Source organism: Ailuropoda melanoleuca, chromosome 1, assembly GCF_002007445.2.
Source record: "Ailuropoda melanoleuca isolate Jingjing chromosome 1, ASM200744v2, whole genome shotgun sequence".
NCBI classification, from domain to species: Eukaryota; Metazoa; Chordata; class Mammalia; order Carnivora; family Ursidae; genus Ailuropoda; species Ailuropoda melanoleuca.
The window spans coordinates 175838399-175851802 of record NC_048218.1 but is presented as its reverse complement, the minus strand read 5'-3'; the positions used below and the strand labels follow the sequence as shown (position 1 = coordinate 175851802).

Below are 13404 nucleotides of genomic sequence, written 5' to 3'. Positions count from 1 at the left end.
GGGGGGGGGGGGGGGCACAGAACAGGCTTGTGACAGCAGCAGCCTGAGGACTTCACCGCATAGTTGAACTCCAAATTGAGCGTGCAGTTGCCCATCCCAGCCTTGTCCCCGAGGCCCACCCTCCGCACGGCAGGCCCTGGGAGATGTGCGTGGGCATTAAACAGACGCAGCCGCTGGCAGGAGCAGGTGCAAAACAGCCCTGCAAAGGAGGGGGGAGGTCCTTCTCCACGAAGTGCCGTTTGGGGAGCAGGCAGATAGAGCAAAGCCATTGCACTGCTGTTTCTCAGATAATCTCTAAACGAAGCTGTCTTTAACCTGCATGTTTCCTTTGTTAGGATTTTATCTCCTTTGGCTCTGGAGAGCCGCCAGCTAGTGAGTACCACTCCTTTGTGCTTTATCATAACAACAGCCCCAGGTGGTCCGAACTGCTCAAACTTCCTATTCCTGTGGATAAATTCAGGGGCGCGCACATCCGCTTTGAATTTCGGCATTGTTCCAGTAAGTGTTTCTTGGGGTTGGCTTTGTTGTACTGGGGTAAGGTGCTTGCTGAGCTGTAGGGACAGTATGGGCTAATCTACAGAAAGGGTGACAAAGCAGAGACCTTTAAGAGGGAGGAATGAAGGCCAATGGAGTCCTGAGAGGTGAGTGGGCTCACTTCTTCTGGAAGAACCAATAGCCTCTGTGGAAACATACAGGAAGGAGAAGGAGGGAAACAATACATATTCCAATACATGGAAGTCCACAGGGTTCTCCTTAAATTGGTCATTTTCATAAAAATGAGTTTATCACTTCCATAGTGTAGAAAGATTAGGTAGAAAGGGGAGACACAGCATTAAAAACTTGTCTGGCTCGGGGAGGGCTTAGGCAGTCTTGACCCATCTGCTGCTCTCCAGCCAAGAGCTCACCTAGCTCTCAGACAGCTCAGGGGAACCCAGGAAGACTTTTCTGGGCCTGTGAAATCCCTAGGAAAGCCTCTGATTGGCTCAGATTTATATTTGATTTGCATATATCTGCATCACCATGCCATGTCAGTATTCAAGTGACAAGTCATGTCAGTCGAATAGGCCTTAGAGATAACGTGAAATAAGTTTTTCATTTTACAGGACTAAAAGCCCAAGCTGTAGAGATGATACAGGATTTGCCCATACGAACATCACTGTCCCTAAAATTATCATCTCTTGACATCTCTATTTTAATTCTTTTGTGCTCTTTACCACCCTCTCAAGCCCCCAGCCCCATCTTCTGGTAGCCCTGTGTCCCTGACGTGTATCTTAGATACTACCAGACGTGTGCATTGTGACTGGAGAAGGTTCTGGTGAATCTTGCTTTGGGAACAAACAAGACGCACAGAGGGATCACATGACTGGAGGAGCAGCCGACTCCTCTGTAGTCTGGAAAGAATGGGGCATTGCCAATACCTATGCGGTGCCCTTGCCCGAGTGCTGTGTAATTCACCCAGGATTCAGAGAGAGGACGACTGTCTGTTGCAGGGATGATGGCACATTTTGGAATTGGCTCAGGGAGCTCCAGTAATTACACTTCGGTGGATGTTTCAGAATGTAGGGAGATGACTAGCAAGGTCTTACCATTCTTCCAAATTCCCAGAGGAGTGGCATGGAAAGGACTTAAAGTGGCAAAACATAAAGCACTTGGAATGGTGCCGTAGCATTTCTGCCCCAGTCTTTGTTTTAAATTCTCAGTCAAACTAATACGAGCTTTGAGCTTTAAGGTAAGAAACAGAGAAAAGTAAAGAGGAAATGAGAGGAAAGGAAGAAAGAGCATGTGGAGAAATTTATTTTAACTCAGAACTTGGAAAATGGAATGAAGGCTATTTTCAGTAAAACCTATTGGATCTCTGTCCTCTTGTCCTTGTATTTCAAGCATTGTTCACAGTGTTAGTTTGTTTTTTGAATATTCGTTGTTAAAATTCAGAAGAAACGGCACAAGCATGAGGGGAAAAAATCCCCATAATCCCATAAACTGAATAATCAGTGCAATTACTTTATCACATGAGCTCCCAAATATTTGTGTGTGTGTTTTAATATTTTATTTATTTGAGAGAGAAAAAGCAAGAGACAGAGCATGAGCCGGGGTGGTGGTGGTGGGGAGGCAGAGGAAGAAGCAGACTCCCCACTCAGCGGAGAGCCTGACATGGGGCTCGATCCCAGGACCCTGAAATCATGATCTGAGCCAAAAGGCAGATGCTTAACTGACTGAGCCACCCAGGCGCCCCTGTGCACATATACTTATTCATGAAACACATGTTTGCTGAACACTTAGTATGTGTCAAGCATTTCACTGGGCATTGGAGATACATGAGTGAACGCAACTGAGTATCTCCTCTCACAGAGCTTTCCTGCTAGAAAGGGAAGACAGACAATATCTGAGCAAATAAATACATAGCATATCAGGCTGTGATAAGTGCAGTAAAGAAGATTAAATTGGAGTGAGGTGCTGGAAAGTGATGGTGCGGGCGTGTTGCTGTTTTACAAAGGGCAGTCAGAAGCTCTCTGATCTGAGATGTATCAGCAACTAGCTGAAAGAAATAAAGGCATGAGCCTTTGGGTATCTGGGGAAAGAATATTAGAGGCAGAGAGAACAGTAAATATAAAACACTTAAGGTTGAAACATGCTTGGCAGTTTCAAGGAATATCAGGTTTAAATTAGCAGCTGAGAGAGTTTAAAGATGACGCCAGAGATGTAGCAAGGGAGCCAGATCCCATATTGTCTTGTAAGTCATGGGGAAGACTTCAGACTTTGTTTGGAGCAAGGAGTGCCATTAGAGGATTTAGATTAAAGGTGAACCTGGCTGCTTTTGTTTGATAGGTTGTAGGTGGGAACAGAAAGACCATTCAAGAGGCTTTAGCAGTCTTCCAAGTAAGAGGTTAAAATGGTTTGCATTAGAATGGTAGTAGATCAATTCTTTCTCACAGATTTATTGATAGACTAGATATGAAGGAAGGAGAAAAGTCAAGGATGACCCCCCAAGATTTTGGCCTGAGAATGAAGTGATCATTTAATGAAGTGGAGAGGGCAACAGGAAAAATCTTTTTGGAGAGCAAAAACCAGACATTGCATGTGAAATCTGAGAAGTCTCTTAGACATTCAAGATGTGAAATAGACAATTGAATGTGATCCAAGCTAGAGACTAAAGCTCGAGAAGGACATACAGTTCAGTGCTGTGCTGTAAATATTTAATAACCAGTACTTGAGCTGGGGGAGAAAGGGGCCCTCAATTACAGGATTTGCTGATTTCCATCAAGGAAATACTCCCACCATGGCCAAATTCAAACTACCAACATCACCATCACTGAACTTGGAGTGGGGAAAAGATGCACAGTGTCAACTCTTGCAAGCCACTACAGGTCGGCTCCAGCATAACCCCAATGCCCATGATTTTCAGAGCCATGACACTGGATGTGGTTCCTGAGCAGTAAGTTTAGATAGCAAAGAAAAGTCCACGAACGCATCTCTGGGGTACTTTCACATTGAGATCTTGGGAGAATGAGAAGAAGCCATCAAGAAAATTAAGAAGGAATAGCCTGTGAGGTAGAAGGAGAATCCAAAGATAGAACCCAGGAAGTAATTGAAGAAAGATTTTTAAGAGGAGATTGATCTGCTTTGTCAGGTGCCAGTGATAAACCAAGTAAGTGGAGGACAGAGGGATTATCACCCAGTTTGGCGTCATGGAAGTCATTGAACCTGGCAAGTGGTTTTAGTGGATTTGTGGTGATGAAAGCCTGGCACGAGTGAGTCCAAGAGTGAGGTGGAGGAAAGGAAGGGCAGACAGATCTTTCCAGAAACTTTGCTATAAAGAATACAAGAGAGCAGAGAAATGGGATAGTAACTCCAATGGAACGGTGGGCCACAGGAGTGCTTTTTTTCTTTTTTAAGAAGGAGTTCTGAAACGTTTGGTGCAAATGATTTGGTAGAGAGGACAGACTGATGATATAGGAGAGCGAGGGGACAAGTGTAGGAGCAGTGCCCTTGAGGAAGGGAAGCATGGGGTCCAGTGCTCCGGGTTAAGTGGACAGTTCAGACATACACAGTGCAGGAGGGCCCGTGCAGGGGGTATGGGTGGAATGTGTGTAAGTCCTCTGCGCCTGTGCTGAGAATGAGGGAATGCGGAGGTAGTGGCAGCTGAAGAAGGCAAGAGGGTGGATGAAATCCCTGTCTCGGAAAGTGAAAAGGTGAGCTGATTAGGAAAATGTGGCAGATCTGCCTAGCTCAGGGCCCGTCTGTGGTTCATGTGTGTTAACTAAAGTAAGATGAGTATGGAGCCGGTGTAGACTAAAGTGCAAGCTGGGTTTCAGCCCGGTGCAGTGTTACCTTATAGTAATGGAAGGGTGGAGGAGTAGCGGGTAGAGAGGATTCAAAGTGATTAGAAGGATGGGGCGTAGAAATGGGAAGTGAGAGTGGGGGGGCTTAGAGAGGGGGTCAGTAAATTGAGGTCCCAGGGCACAATTGTTGGAATTGGGGTATTAGAAAAAATGGATTGGAAAGTTAGGAGGCGGAATCCATAAATGTAGGTCTTCGTTAGTAAAGGGGGGTCATATTAGGCATAACAGTCCATTCAACTTATAATACTGGTCTAGTAGCTCAAGTAAAAAGGGCTTTAACTTTGGTATTTATGTTTCTTTTATAACAAAGGACAAATTTGGGGAAACTATTGCTTTGTTTCTTACCTTTGCTAATTTTATTCATTCACAGAATCTTGTTACCCTTACAAATTAAATACCAAAAACAGCACCAAAAAGTCACATAAACTTAGGAAATTACTTCTAAGTAAGTCTTCTCCCCTAAATCATAAGTTCCATAGCCAGCACTCTCTTTGATGTGGAAACTCATCCTAGAGATATTCACTGTGATTTTCACTTAACTTGAAAGAATAGTGATATTTTCCCAGTTTCTCTCTGGGGTTGAAATTAATGACTTTAGAAGAAAATCCTTTGCTAGAATCACATTTTCAGGGATGTCCTCATGCTAGGGGCCAAAACCCAGCGAGCCAAAATTACTGTTCTCTATGTGGAGTCCCACTTCCCTGTGGTTAAATGCCAGAAGCAATTGTGAGGGAATGATGGGTTGCTGAAGTCTCTTATCTGATCTTCAGGGTCACCATTATCTCCTCCGGCTCAGGCCTTACTGCATCCCAAAGCAGAACTCGTCTATCAAGTGTAATGCTCCACTTCCACACCTATGTGGGAAAGAATAATCCTCCAGCCCATGATAGGTTGAAGGCCCTGGAACTCCTCCCCTCCATCTGAATACAAGGAGACAGTCCAGTTGAACCAACCAGTTTCTTTTAATGCTTTCTCCATTTTTGGAGAAAAGGAAGGTTGGTGGAAAGAACTGGAATGGTACTTGAGATCTAGAGCAAGTTACCTAATATCATGCGATCTCAATTTCCTTTTCTGTAAATAATTGCCAATGATCCTTGACCTTTCTAGCCATTGTAATTCCTCATTAAGCATCTGAACACCTCACTTCCCCATTTCCAGCTTCCAGAATACTACTGTCATAAGCTCTTCTTAACCTCTAGATAGCAGTTCATGTGGTTTATCCATGTCTAAGATCCCAGGGAAGTAGCTTCCGCAGGGCTGTCTTCACACATGTGAACATAGGGAAAGTTCTGTTATAAGCCAGGGCAGAGCTTAGAAAACTACCTGTGCATGAGTAGTGAGCAAAACATTGAATTTCACGTTCATTTGTTCATTTGTTCACTTGTTCATTGACTTAGCATATACTTAGTAAGAACCTACTATGTTCTTGGCACTCTTTGAGATACCAAGCTTAGAATAAAATAACAGAAGAATCCAGCCCTCAGTGGTGCTTACGGCTGGGGGTAGAGGGTAGGACATGAAGAGAAAAAACAGGAAATCCAGAAATTTTGTTAAAACATAATTTCAGATAGTGAATCCCATGCAGAAAATGCATCAAACAGTGTCCTTTGCAGGCTGCAGGGCAGGAATATGGGTAGGAGGGCGGCTCCTACAGATAGAGGTCTCATCAAAAAAGCTGCTCTCTGTTGTGTAAAGGGAACCGGCGAGTGTGGGTTGTATTTCTGGATGATCACACTTGTTGGCAGTCTGTGAGTCTGAACACAGGTGTGTAAACAAGCATTTTAAAAAGCAAATAATTCTTTCTCTCTTTTCTCACAGCAAAGGAGAAAGGAGAGAAGAAATTGTTTGGTTTCTCCTTCGTCCCCCTGATGCAGGAAGATGGTAGGACTCTTCCAGATGGCACTCATGAGCTCATCGTGCATAAGGTAACATCAGTCAGATGTTGGCGACGGGCTGTGATAAACAAGGTTGAATTATTAACTCATTATCTTGTTATCACTCTGGAAAAGAGGAAAAAAATGACTGAAAAGAATACTCCTTTGGAAGATTGCTGGCAAGGAGTGTGTCTTTTTGAAAGGATGGTCTCTGTGTTCTGTGTCATTCCGAAACCTGTTTTAAAGATGACTTATATCTTCACTTTAACTTAGGTGTAGATGTTTGGGTAAGTCTCTGTGTTGACCTTAAAGTCCTTTCCATTGCTGTGAGAGGATTAAATAACCTTACCAGTAGGTTTTAAAATATTTCCAGTACATACATGCTTTCGTATCTAGATCTGACCTGCCCCAGGAGTAAATCTAGCAGGGTGATCATTACAAGTTTCTGGTCTGCTGCTCTCACTAAGCAGGCAAAGAAATCGTGGTCCTCTGTCCTGACAACATCAGCAGTTGTTACTTTCTATTTTATGCTTCGAGAATATTCATAAAAACATTGGGAACAAAGTATACTGTAATAGGCAATAAAAAGAAAATTCACAAAACCAGAGGTCCTTAAAAGTTACCTGGGACTACTAGTAATAATGAAGTATAGAAGAGAAATACTAGTCACTATAAAACGTAGAATTAAAAGACACAATTTTCTCCAAAATACTTCTCTTTTGCATTTCTCTGTTTCTGTAATCACATAACATTACAGGCTCTTACCAGCTCGCCGGGTCTAAGTGGTCCTGCCCACCTGGCTCTTGTCTCCCTCCAGTCCAGGTTTCATCAGCCATCGGGGTGACCCATCTAAGGCGCAGGTCTGACTGGGCCACTTCCCAATTTAAACCCCCTAAAAACCTCCCGATTGCTGAGAAAATAAATCTCAGAATGTGCAAGGCTTCCAACTCCCAACCACCTCACCTCTGAGCACTTCTGTTCTTGATACCATGGCCACATCCAGCTCTTTCTAGATCCTGCCCCCCACTGGCTGCTGGTTCTCTCTGCTCTGACTCTGCCCTTGGCACCCCTAGAGTCATGCTTTCCCCTGCCTCTCCTCGTGGCTAACTCCTGCTCATCCTTGGAGTCTCCTCTTGGCCACAACCTTCATCAGAAGAATGGTCCTCACTCTCTGGCCCCCACTCCCTGTGTTCCTGACTGGCCAGCTGCCCTCCCCTGAGTTCTCTGGATATCTGCACACATCTCTTACCATTGTACTCGTAACACTGTCCCCTAATTATCTGATGCTCCCTCGGCTTACTCCAGTAGATTTAGGAGTCCCTTAAGAGTGAGGACTTTGGGGGCGCCTGGGTGGCACAGCGGTTAAGCGTCTGCCTTCGGCTCAGGGCGTGATCCCGGCGTTATGGGAATCGAGCCCCACATCAGGCTCCTCTGCTATGAGCCTGCTTCTTCCTCTCCCACTCCCCCTGCTTGTGTTCCCTCTCTCACTGGCTGTCTCTATCTCTGTCAAATAAATAAAATAAAATCTTTAAAAAATAAAAAAAGAAAAAGAAAATAAATAAAAAAATAAAATTCCCGGATGATCTTTTTAAAACGTTTTGGTTATTTACGAGTGAGGACTTTGTCAGGAGTTCTGGCACACCGTAGATGTGCAACAAAGATTTATTGAATGAATGAAGGAGCTACAAACAAAAACTTTCCTTACCTTTGGGTTATTGCTGTTTTTTCTGGTATGCTCATGTATATGTATGTACGTGTTTCTTGAATCATTTATTGTCCGGTTATTTGTTCAACACATTTATTGACCTCAAACAACAAGTCGGGCACTGTTCTAGGTACTGGGAATGTAGTGGTGAACAAAACAGTTCAAGTCCCTTCCGTTCCTGGCACTTATGTTCTGTCTACTTCAAAAAGGGACTTAGAGATGCTTACAGTGTTAAAATACAAAGAAAAAATATCTTAGTCAGTAAAGCAAACAGAGGAGCTCAGTGTACTAGACACCTGAGATGATCAGGGTATCTCATTGATAGGTGGGAGGTGCCTTTTGTGAGGCACATGACAGGCAAGGTCTTTAGCTACAATTTTCCAAAAGACACATGGTCTGTGTATGAGTGTTTGTGATATTGCCTCTGCGTACCATTAAATCTTGACTCAGAAAAGGCCGGGCTAAGTTAATTAAAACTGAGCTCCAGTTGCCCAATAATAATAGAAGGATGAATCACTTTTATATGGCACATCAAGTGTGGGCTTTCTCACCTGTGGGTTAGACAGTGTTTTGGGGCAGGTGCTGAGTGTCTAGTCAAGGCCAGGTTGAGTCCTCTAAATGAATACAAATAATGCCAAGATTCATAGTTGGTGTTTAAAGACATCCATACACTTAAAATGCCAGGAGGACAGGTGGCTAGCAGGCCTTGCTTCTCTACAGAAGCATTGAAAGAGTTCAACTGGTATCGATTCCCAGACAGAGAACCGTTCTACTCTGATATCAGAGGCCTGTCGGGTGCCTGTTGGCAAGGGCAAAACTTTTCCCAGAAACAGAGCTTTGAATCTGCTCCCGCCCTTGTACAAATTTGCATGGAGTATTCAGAATTCCGATCCATAAAGCATAGGAAAATTTATTCATTTGAGCTTGAGCAATGTAAAAGGCAGGTGTTCCCAGTGATCTTTCTCACCCACAAAGGAGGCTCAGGATGAGGCCTATAGATTGTCTAATTTGGGGCAGACCTACTTTGAGGAGACCCATCAGGAAGGATTAGCTCCACAGAAGAACCATAAGTAGCTGTGTTGTCTTATGATTACGGTTATTCAGTGTTGCTTATTTAAAGAGCTGTGGGATACTTGCCAAGTTTGACAACTTTTGTTTTTAGTCTAGTGGATGCCATGGTTGTGTTGTTCATGGTACTGAACCAGCAAGTTCAGTTTCAGCCTGAGGCCATTTGGAGTGTAATGCTTCTTCTGCCATGGCAAGAAGGCACACAGCCTCCTGATAATTGCAGCCTTGAATTTACTATTCAAAAAAAAAAAAAAAAGGAGGAGGGGTTTCAAATCATTGAGTAGAAAAAATAGCCCATTTAAGAAGTAGTGTTGAGATGACCATGATGGGTGTTGGGGGGAAGAAAGAGCTGGATTTCTACCCTGCTTCTTAGACCAAAACACGTTCCAGATTAAGGCTGTTACCAGAAAAAAAATTGTAACAGCCTTAAAAATACGACTGAACATTTTTAAAACATTGCAGTAGGGAGGGTCTTTCTAACAATGGCTCACATGTTAGATTCAGGTACAAAAAAACCAAACAAAAAAACCCCCAAAAACTTGTAAGTTGGACTACATAAAATTTCAGACCTTTTATTGATAAAACCATTATCAAGGCTGAGAGACACATGACAAACTCAAACAGTTGCAACACAGTTTACAAAGGGTGGCTGTTCCCAGTTGGCCATGAGTTACTACATATCGGCCCTGACAAGAGCTATTTACAAGACCTTACATTCTGCCTACCCCACCACTTCCCCTCTACTTAGAGAAAACAGAAGCCATCAGACAGGAACTTTTCTAACTTCCCGTGTTCTCTCCTTTGCCACCTGCAAACTTATCGGCATCCTTCCCTTCCTTCCTGCTTCCTGTCTTAGAGGATGGGACAAGACTCCTTCTCTCCAAGCCTAATTCTTCCACCTGCTTCCTTCAGGATCCCCCTCCCTCCTGACTCCCTGGAGACCCCACTCTTCCCATTGTCCCCTCTTCCTCCTGCAACTATATCTATTTCCTTTCTTCCGGCAGGATTCTCTCAGGTCATAAACCTGCTCAAGCCTTTTTCTTGAAAACAAAAACAACAAAAATCATTCTAAATGGCCACACATTCCTCCTTCCCTTCCCATCACCGTCAGTCTACATGAAGAGCCGGTCTTCCGTCTCCGTCTGTACTTCCTTGCGTTCCATTTGCTCTTCAAGCTGCTTCTGTCCCCACAGCTCAAATGGACATTCTCCCTCAAAGTCTTTAGTGCCCAATCGGGGTCACATAACCCTTGCTTTATTACTCAGCATGAGAGAAATTAAAAATGAAACACCTATAACATTTTAAAAATTAGAAGTAAGCTGATATGCTTAGCATAGAAACGTGCCACACCGAACAGAAAAAAGAAAAAAAGAAAAGATGGGGCACCTGGGTGGCACAGCGATTAAGCGTCTGCCTTCGGCTCAGGGAGTGATCCCTGCGTTCTGGGACCAAGCCCCACATCAGGCTCCTCCGCTGGCAGCCTCCTTCTTCCTCTCCCACTCCCCCTGCTGTGTTCCCTCTCTCGCTGGTTGTCTCTATCTCTGTCAAATAAATTTAAAAAATCTTTAACCTTATAGGTGGACTTGGTCTTAGCACTGAAGGCTATTAATGGGATGTCCAAAGAGCCCCTTCATTCTTAAAATTATACCGGGACATCATCAATCTTCCCAAAGTGGCTAAAGCCACTGGCCACTTTCAGAAACTTTCATTACTCCTTTGCAGCATGTAACACCATTGATGACCTTTCCTGAAAATCCCACATTCTTTAGTCTATTCAACAATGTTCTCCTGTCTTTATCCACACCTTACACATGGGCGTTATCATGGATTTCATGCATGGCCACCATCTGTGGCTCCTCGGTCTAAAACCATCCCAGCCATTTCCATGGGTTTGCTCACCACTGCGTCTCTGCTGCTGATGGCCACAGAGGATTTCCAGCCCACGGCTTTTACTGGCCTACCAACCATCCACAGCTGGCTTCGCCAGGGACCCCTCAAACTCAGCAGGTCCCCAGCGGAGCTTTTCTCTTGGGTTTTCCCTAATGGAGAGGTCTAGGGCAGTTCCAAGGCTTTTTTGTATTGAAAAATCCCATGCTCCGGCCTTACTAAGGTACGTATCATTGTCTGGATGTACCTGTACTTTAAAAAAAAAAAAAAAAAAAGTTGTTTTGAGATATTTTAGACTTACAGGAGAGTTGCAAAAAATAATACAGAAAATTCCCATATACCCTTCACCTAGCTTCTCCTTATGTTAACATCTTACATAACCATAGCATATTTATTGAAACTAACCTTTGTGCGGTACTTGAATTTCACAAGTTTTCCTGCTAATGTCATTTTTCTGTTTGGGGGTCCAGTCCAGAATCCCACATTGCACTTAATTGCCATGGCCCCAGAGTCTCCTTTATGTGCTTTTCCTTTCCCAGTGCCTTGATAGCTACCATTTCTTCCACATGCTATGCCTTTTCCTCCCTTGCCTGCTTGGTAAGCTTCTTCTTCTCTATGACTGAAGTCAGGCAGCCCCTTCCCTGGTAGGGCTGGAATCCAGTGGCCCTTAACACAACTTTGTCATTGGTATTAATGGTGCAGAGGTCAGATGTATCATGCCCTCAGGGACAGGGACTCTGTTTATTTCCTTGGTACATTCTTTTTTTTTTTTTTTTAAGATTTTATTTATTTGACAGAGATAGAGACAGCCAGCGAGAGAGAGAACAAAAGCAGGGGGAGTGGGAGAGGAAGAAGCAGGCTCATAGCAGAGGAGCCTGATGTGGGGCTCGATCCCATAACACCAGGATCACGTCCTGAGCCGAAGGCAGACGCTTAACTGCTGTGCCACCCAGGCACCCCTCCTTGGTACATTCTTAATCCCAAGTTAAAGGACTGGCAAATAGGAATTTAGTGAATTCTTAGTAATATCCAGGATGCCTAATCATACTGAAAGAGTCCCTAAAAGAAGGTATTTTGCTGCCACAAGTGTTTAAATCTGGTTGTGATTAACTGGTAAAATATAGTTCCAACTGGATCGTCTAACTTACTGTATTTTCTAAATTCAATTCAATACTTTCTGCAGTACAGAAATTACAGACCCCTTAAGTTGATTAATGTACTATGGATTTCCATACCAGTTTATTTCTGCATAAAATGTACATGCTCGTGGCTCGGTCACATAGCTTGTATTACGGCAGATACCATGTTTCTGGAACACTGCTCATGACTGACCATTGCAGCTCTCTTTCACATGTCTAAGACGGTGGGTCCGAAGAATGGCCTGGGGTATGATGCGCCATCTGCCGCTGTGCCAACTGGTTTTAACCCTGGGCAGAGGAATAGACCGTGAGCCAAGCGGTATCATCTTAAAGCTCATTGAGACCGCCACTGCTTCCCAAAGCCTGCGTTTAGTTCTTCTGTAAGAGTCTGAGCACATTTCTCCTGTCAGGTCTGATTTCAGTCTCAAGTGTAGTAAAGCAGAGGGCTGGTTCTCAATTCTTCCTCTCTAATTTGTAATAAATTAACTTCATGCCAGTTTGAGATGACTTGCACAGTTCCCAGCCTATCAGAGGAAACACAGAGAATTGTCCTTTACTGTGACAATGACATTGTTTTGTTCCTCTAATCTGGTAGCAGCCTCAAGAGGCTGTGGTCATGTTACCTTGTTTCTCCCAGAAGGAGTGGCTGGGTTCATTGTTCCCTCATCTGTCTTTCATCCTATATCCATCACCCCGGTGATACATTAGCTGTGCCCATCCATCACAAGGGAATGCGGGAGACAGTGTCTCATTATTCTCATGTCCTCATTGCCGTTTTCCATGTCTGCACCGGATATGATGAAAACAAGTCATCTTTATGCCCAAACCAGAACAGTTGTTGTGCGAGTGTCCCCAGAATGCAAGTGATTCGTATTTAACCACTCATCTCGTTGAGGGCTGTGGCTGGGTTTTGCTCTGGTGACAAGACCACTTCTCACCTGCATACACTAGAGCTTCTTAGAAGGCTGCAGTGTTCCGGTGGTCAGTCTCTGACCCACAAGCCTGCAGACGCTCAACCACGGCCCTTTTGTACCAGCATTTCCACCGGCAATGCCACACCATCCTTTTCTAGCCTCCTTTCTGTGACTTAATGGACTCTGAGCCTCAGAGTTGGGGGGCGGGGGGGCGGGGTTGTTCATTCCTGTTGGTTTGCTCCACTCCACACCCTGGTTCGGAGGGGTACTTCCAGCACGTTCCTTCTCCCAGCTGGCTGAAGTACGCCTGAGGCATTTACTGCTGACTCTTCCTCACTGCCTGGCTTTTGCTAAATCAGCTGTTCATTTCCTCCTAAAAGGCTAGAGAACCTTCTCGGCCTCAGCTCTTGCTGATACCTGCCCCTGCCGTAGAGGCCTACCTCCTGGAATACCATTTCTCTTCTTTACTGCTCCCCA

General features: G+C 44.3%; 1 protein-coding gene across 4 annotated transcripts in view; it reads left to right on the top strand.

The window, feature by feature from the left end:
* DOCK4 (dedicator of cytokinesis 4) overlaps window positions 1-13404 on the top strand; it is a 412699-nt gene that overhangs the window by 262687 nt on the left and 136608 nt on the right. For all 4 annotated transcript variants that reach the window (XM_034670756.1, XM_034670760.1, XM_034670743.1 and 1 more), the window contains exons 15-16: window positions 336-498; window positions 6159-6265. In XM_034670756.1, the coding sequence (XP_034526647.1) occupies window positions 336-498; window positions 6159-6265 (270 nt within the window). The remainder of the gene's footprint in view (window positions 1-335; window positions 499-6158; window positions 6266-13404) is intronic.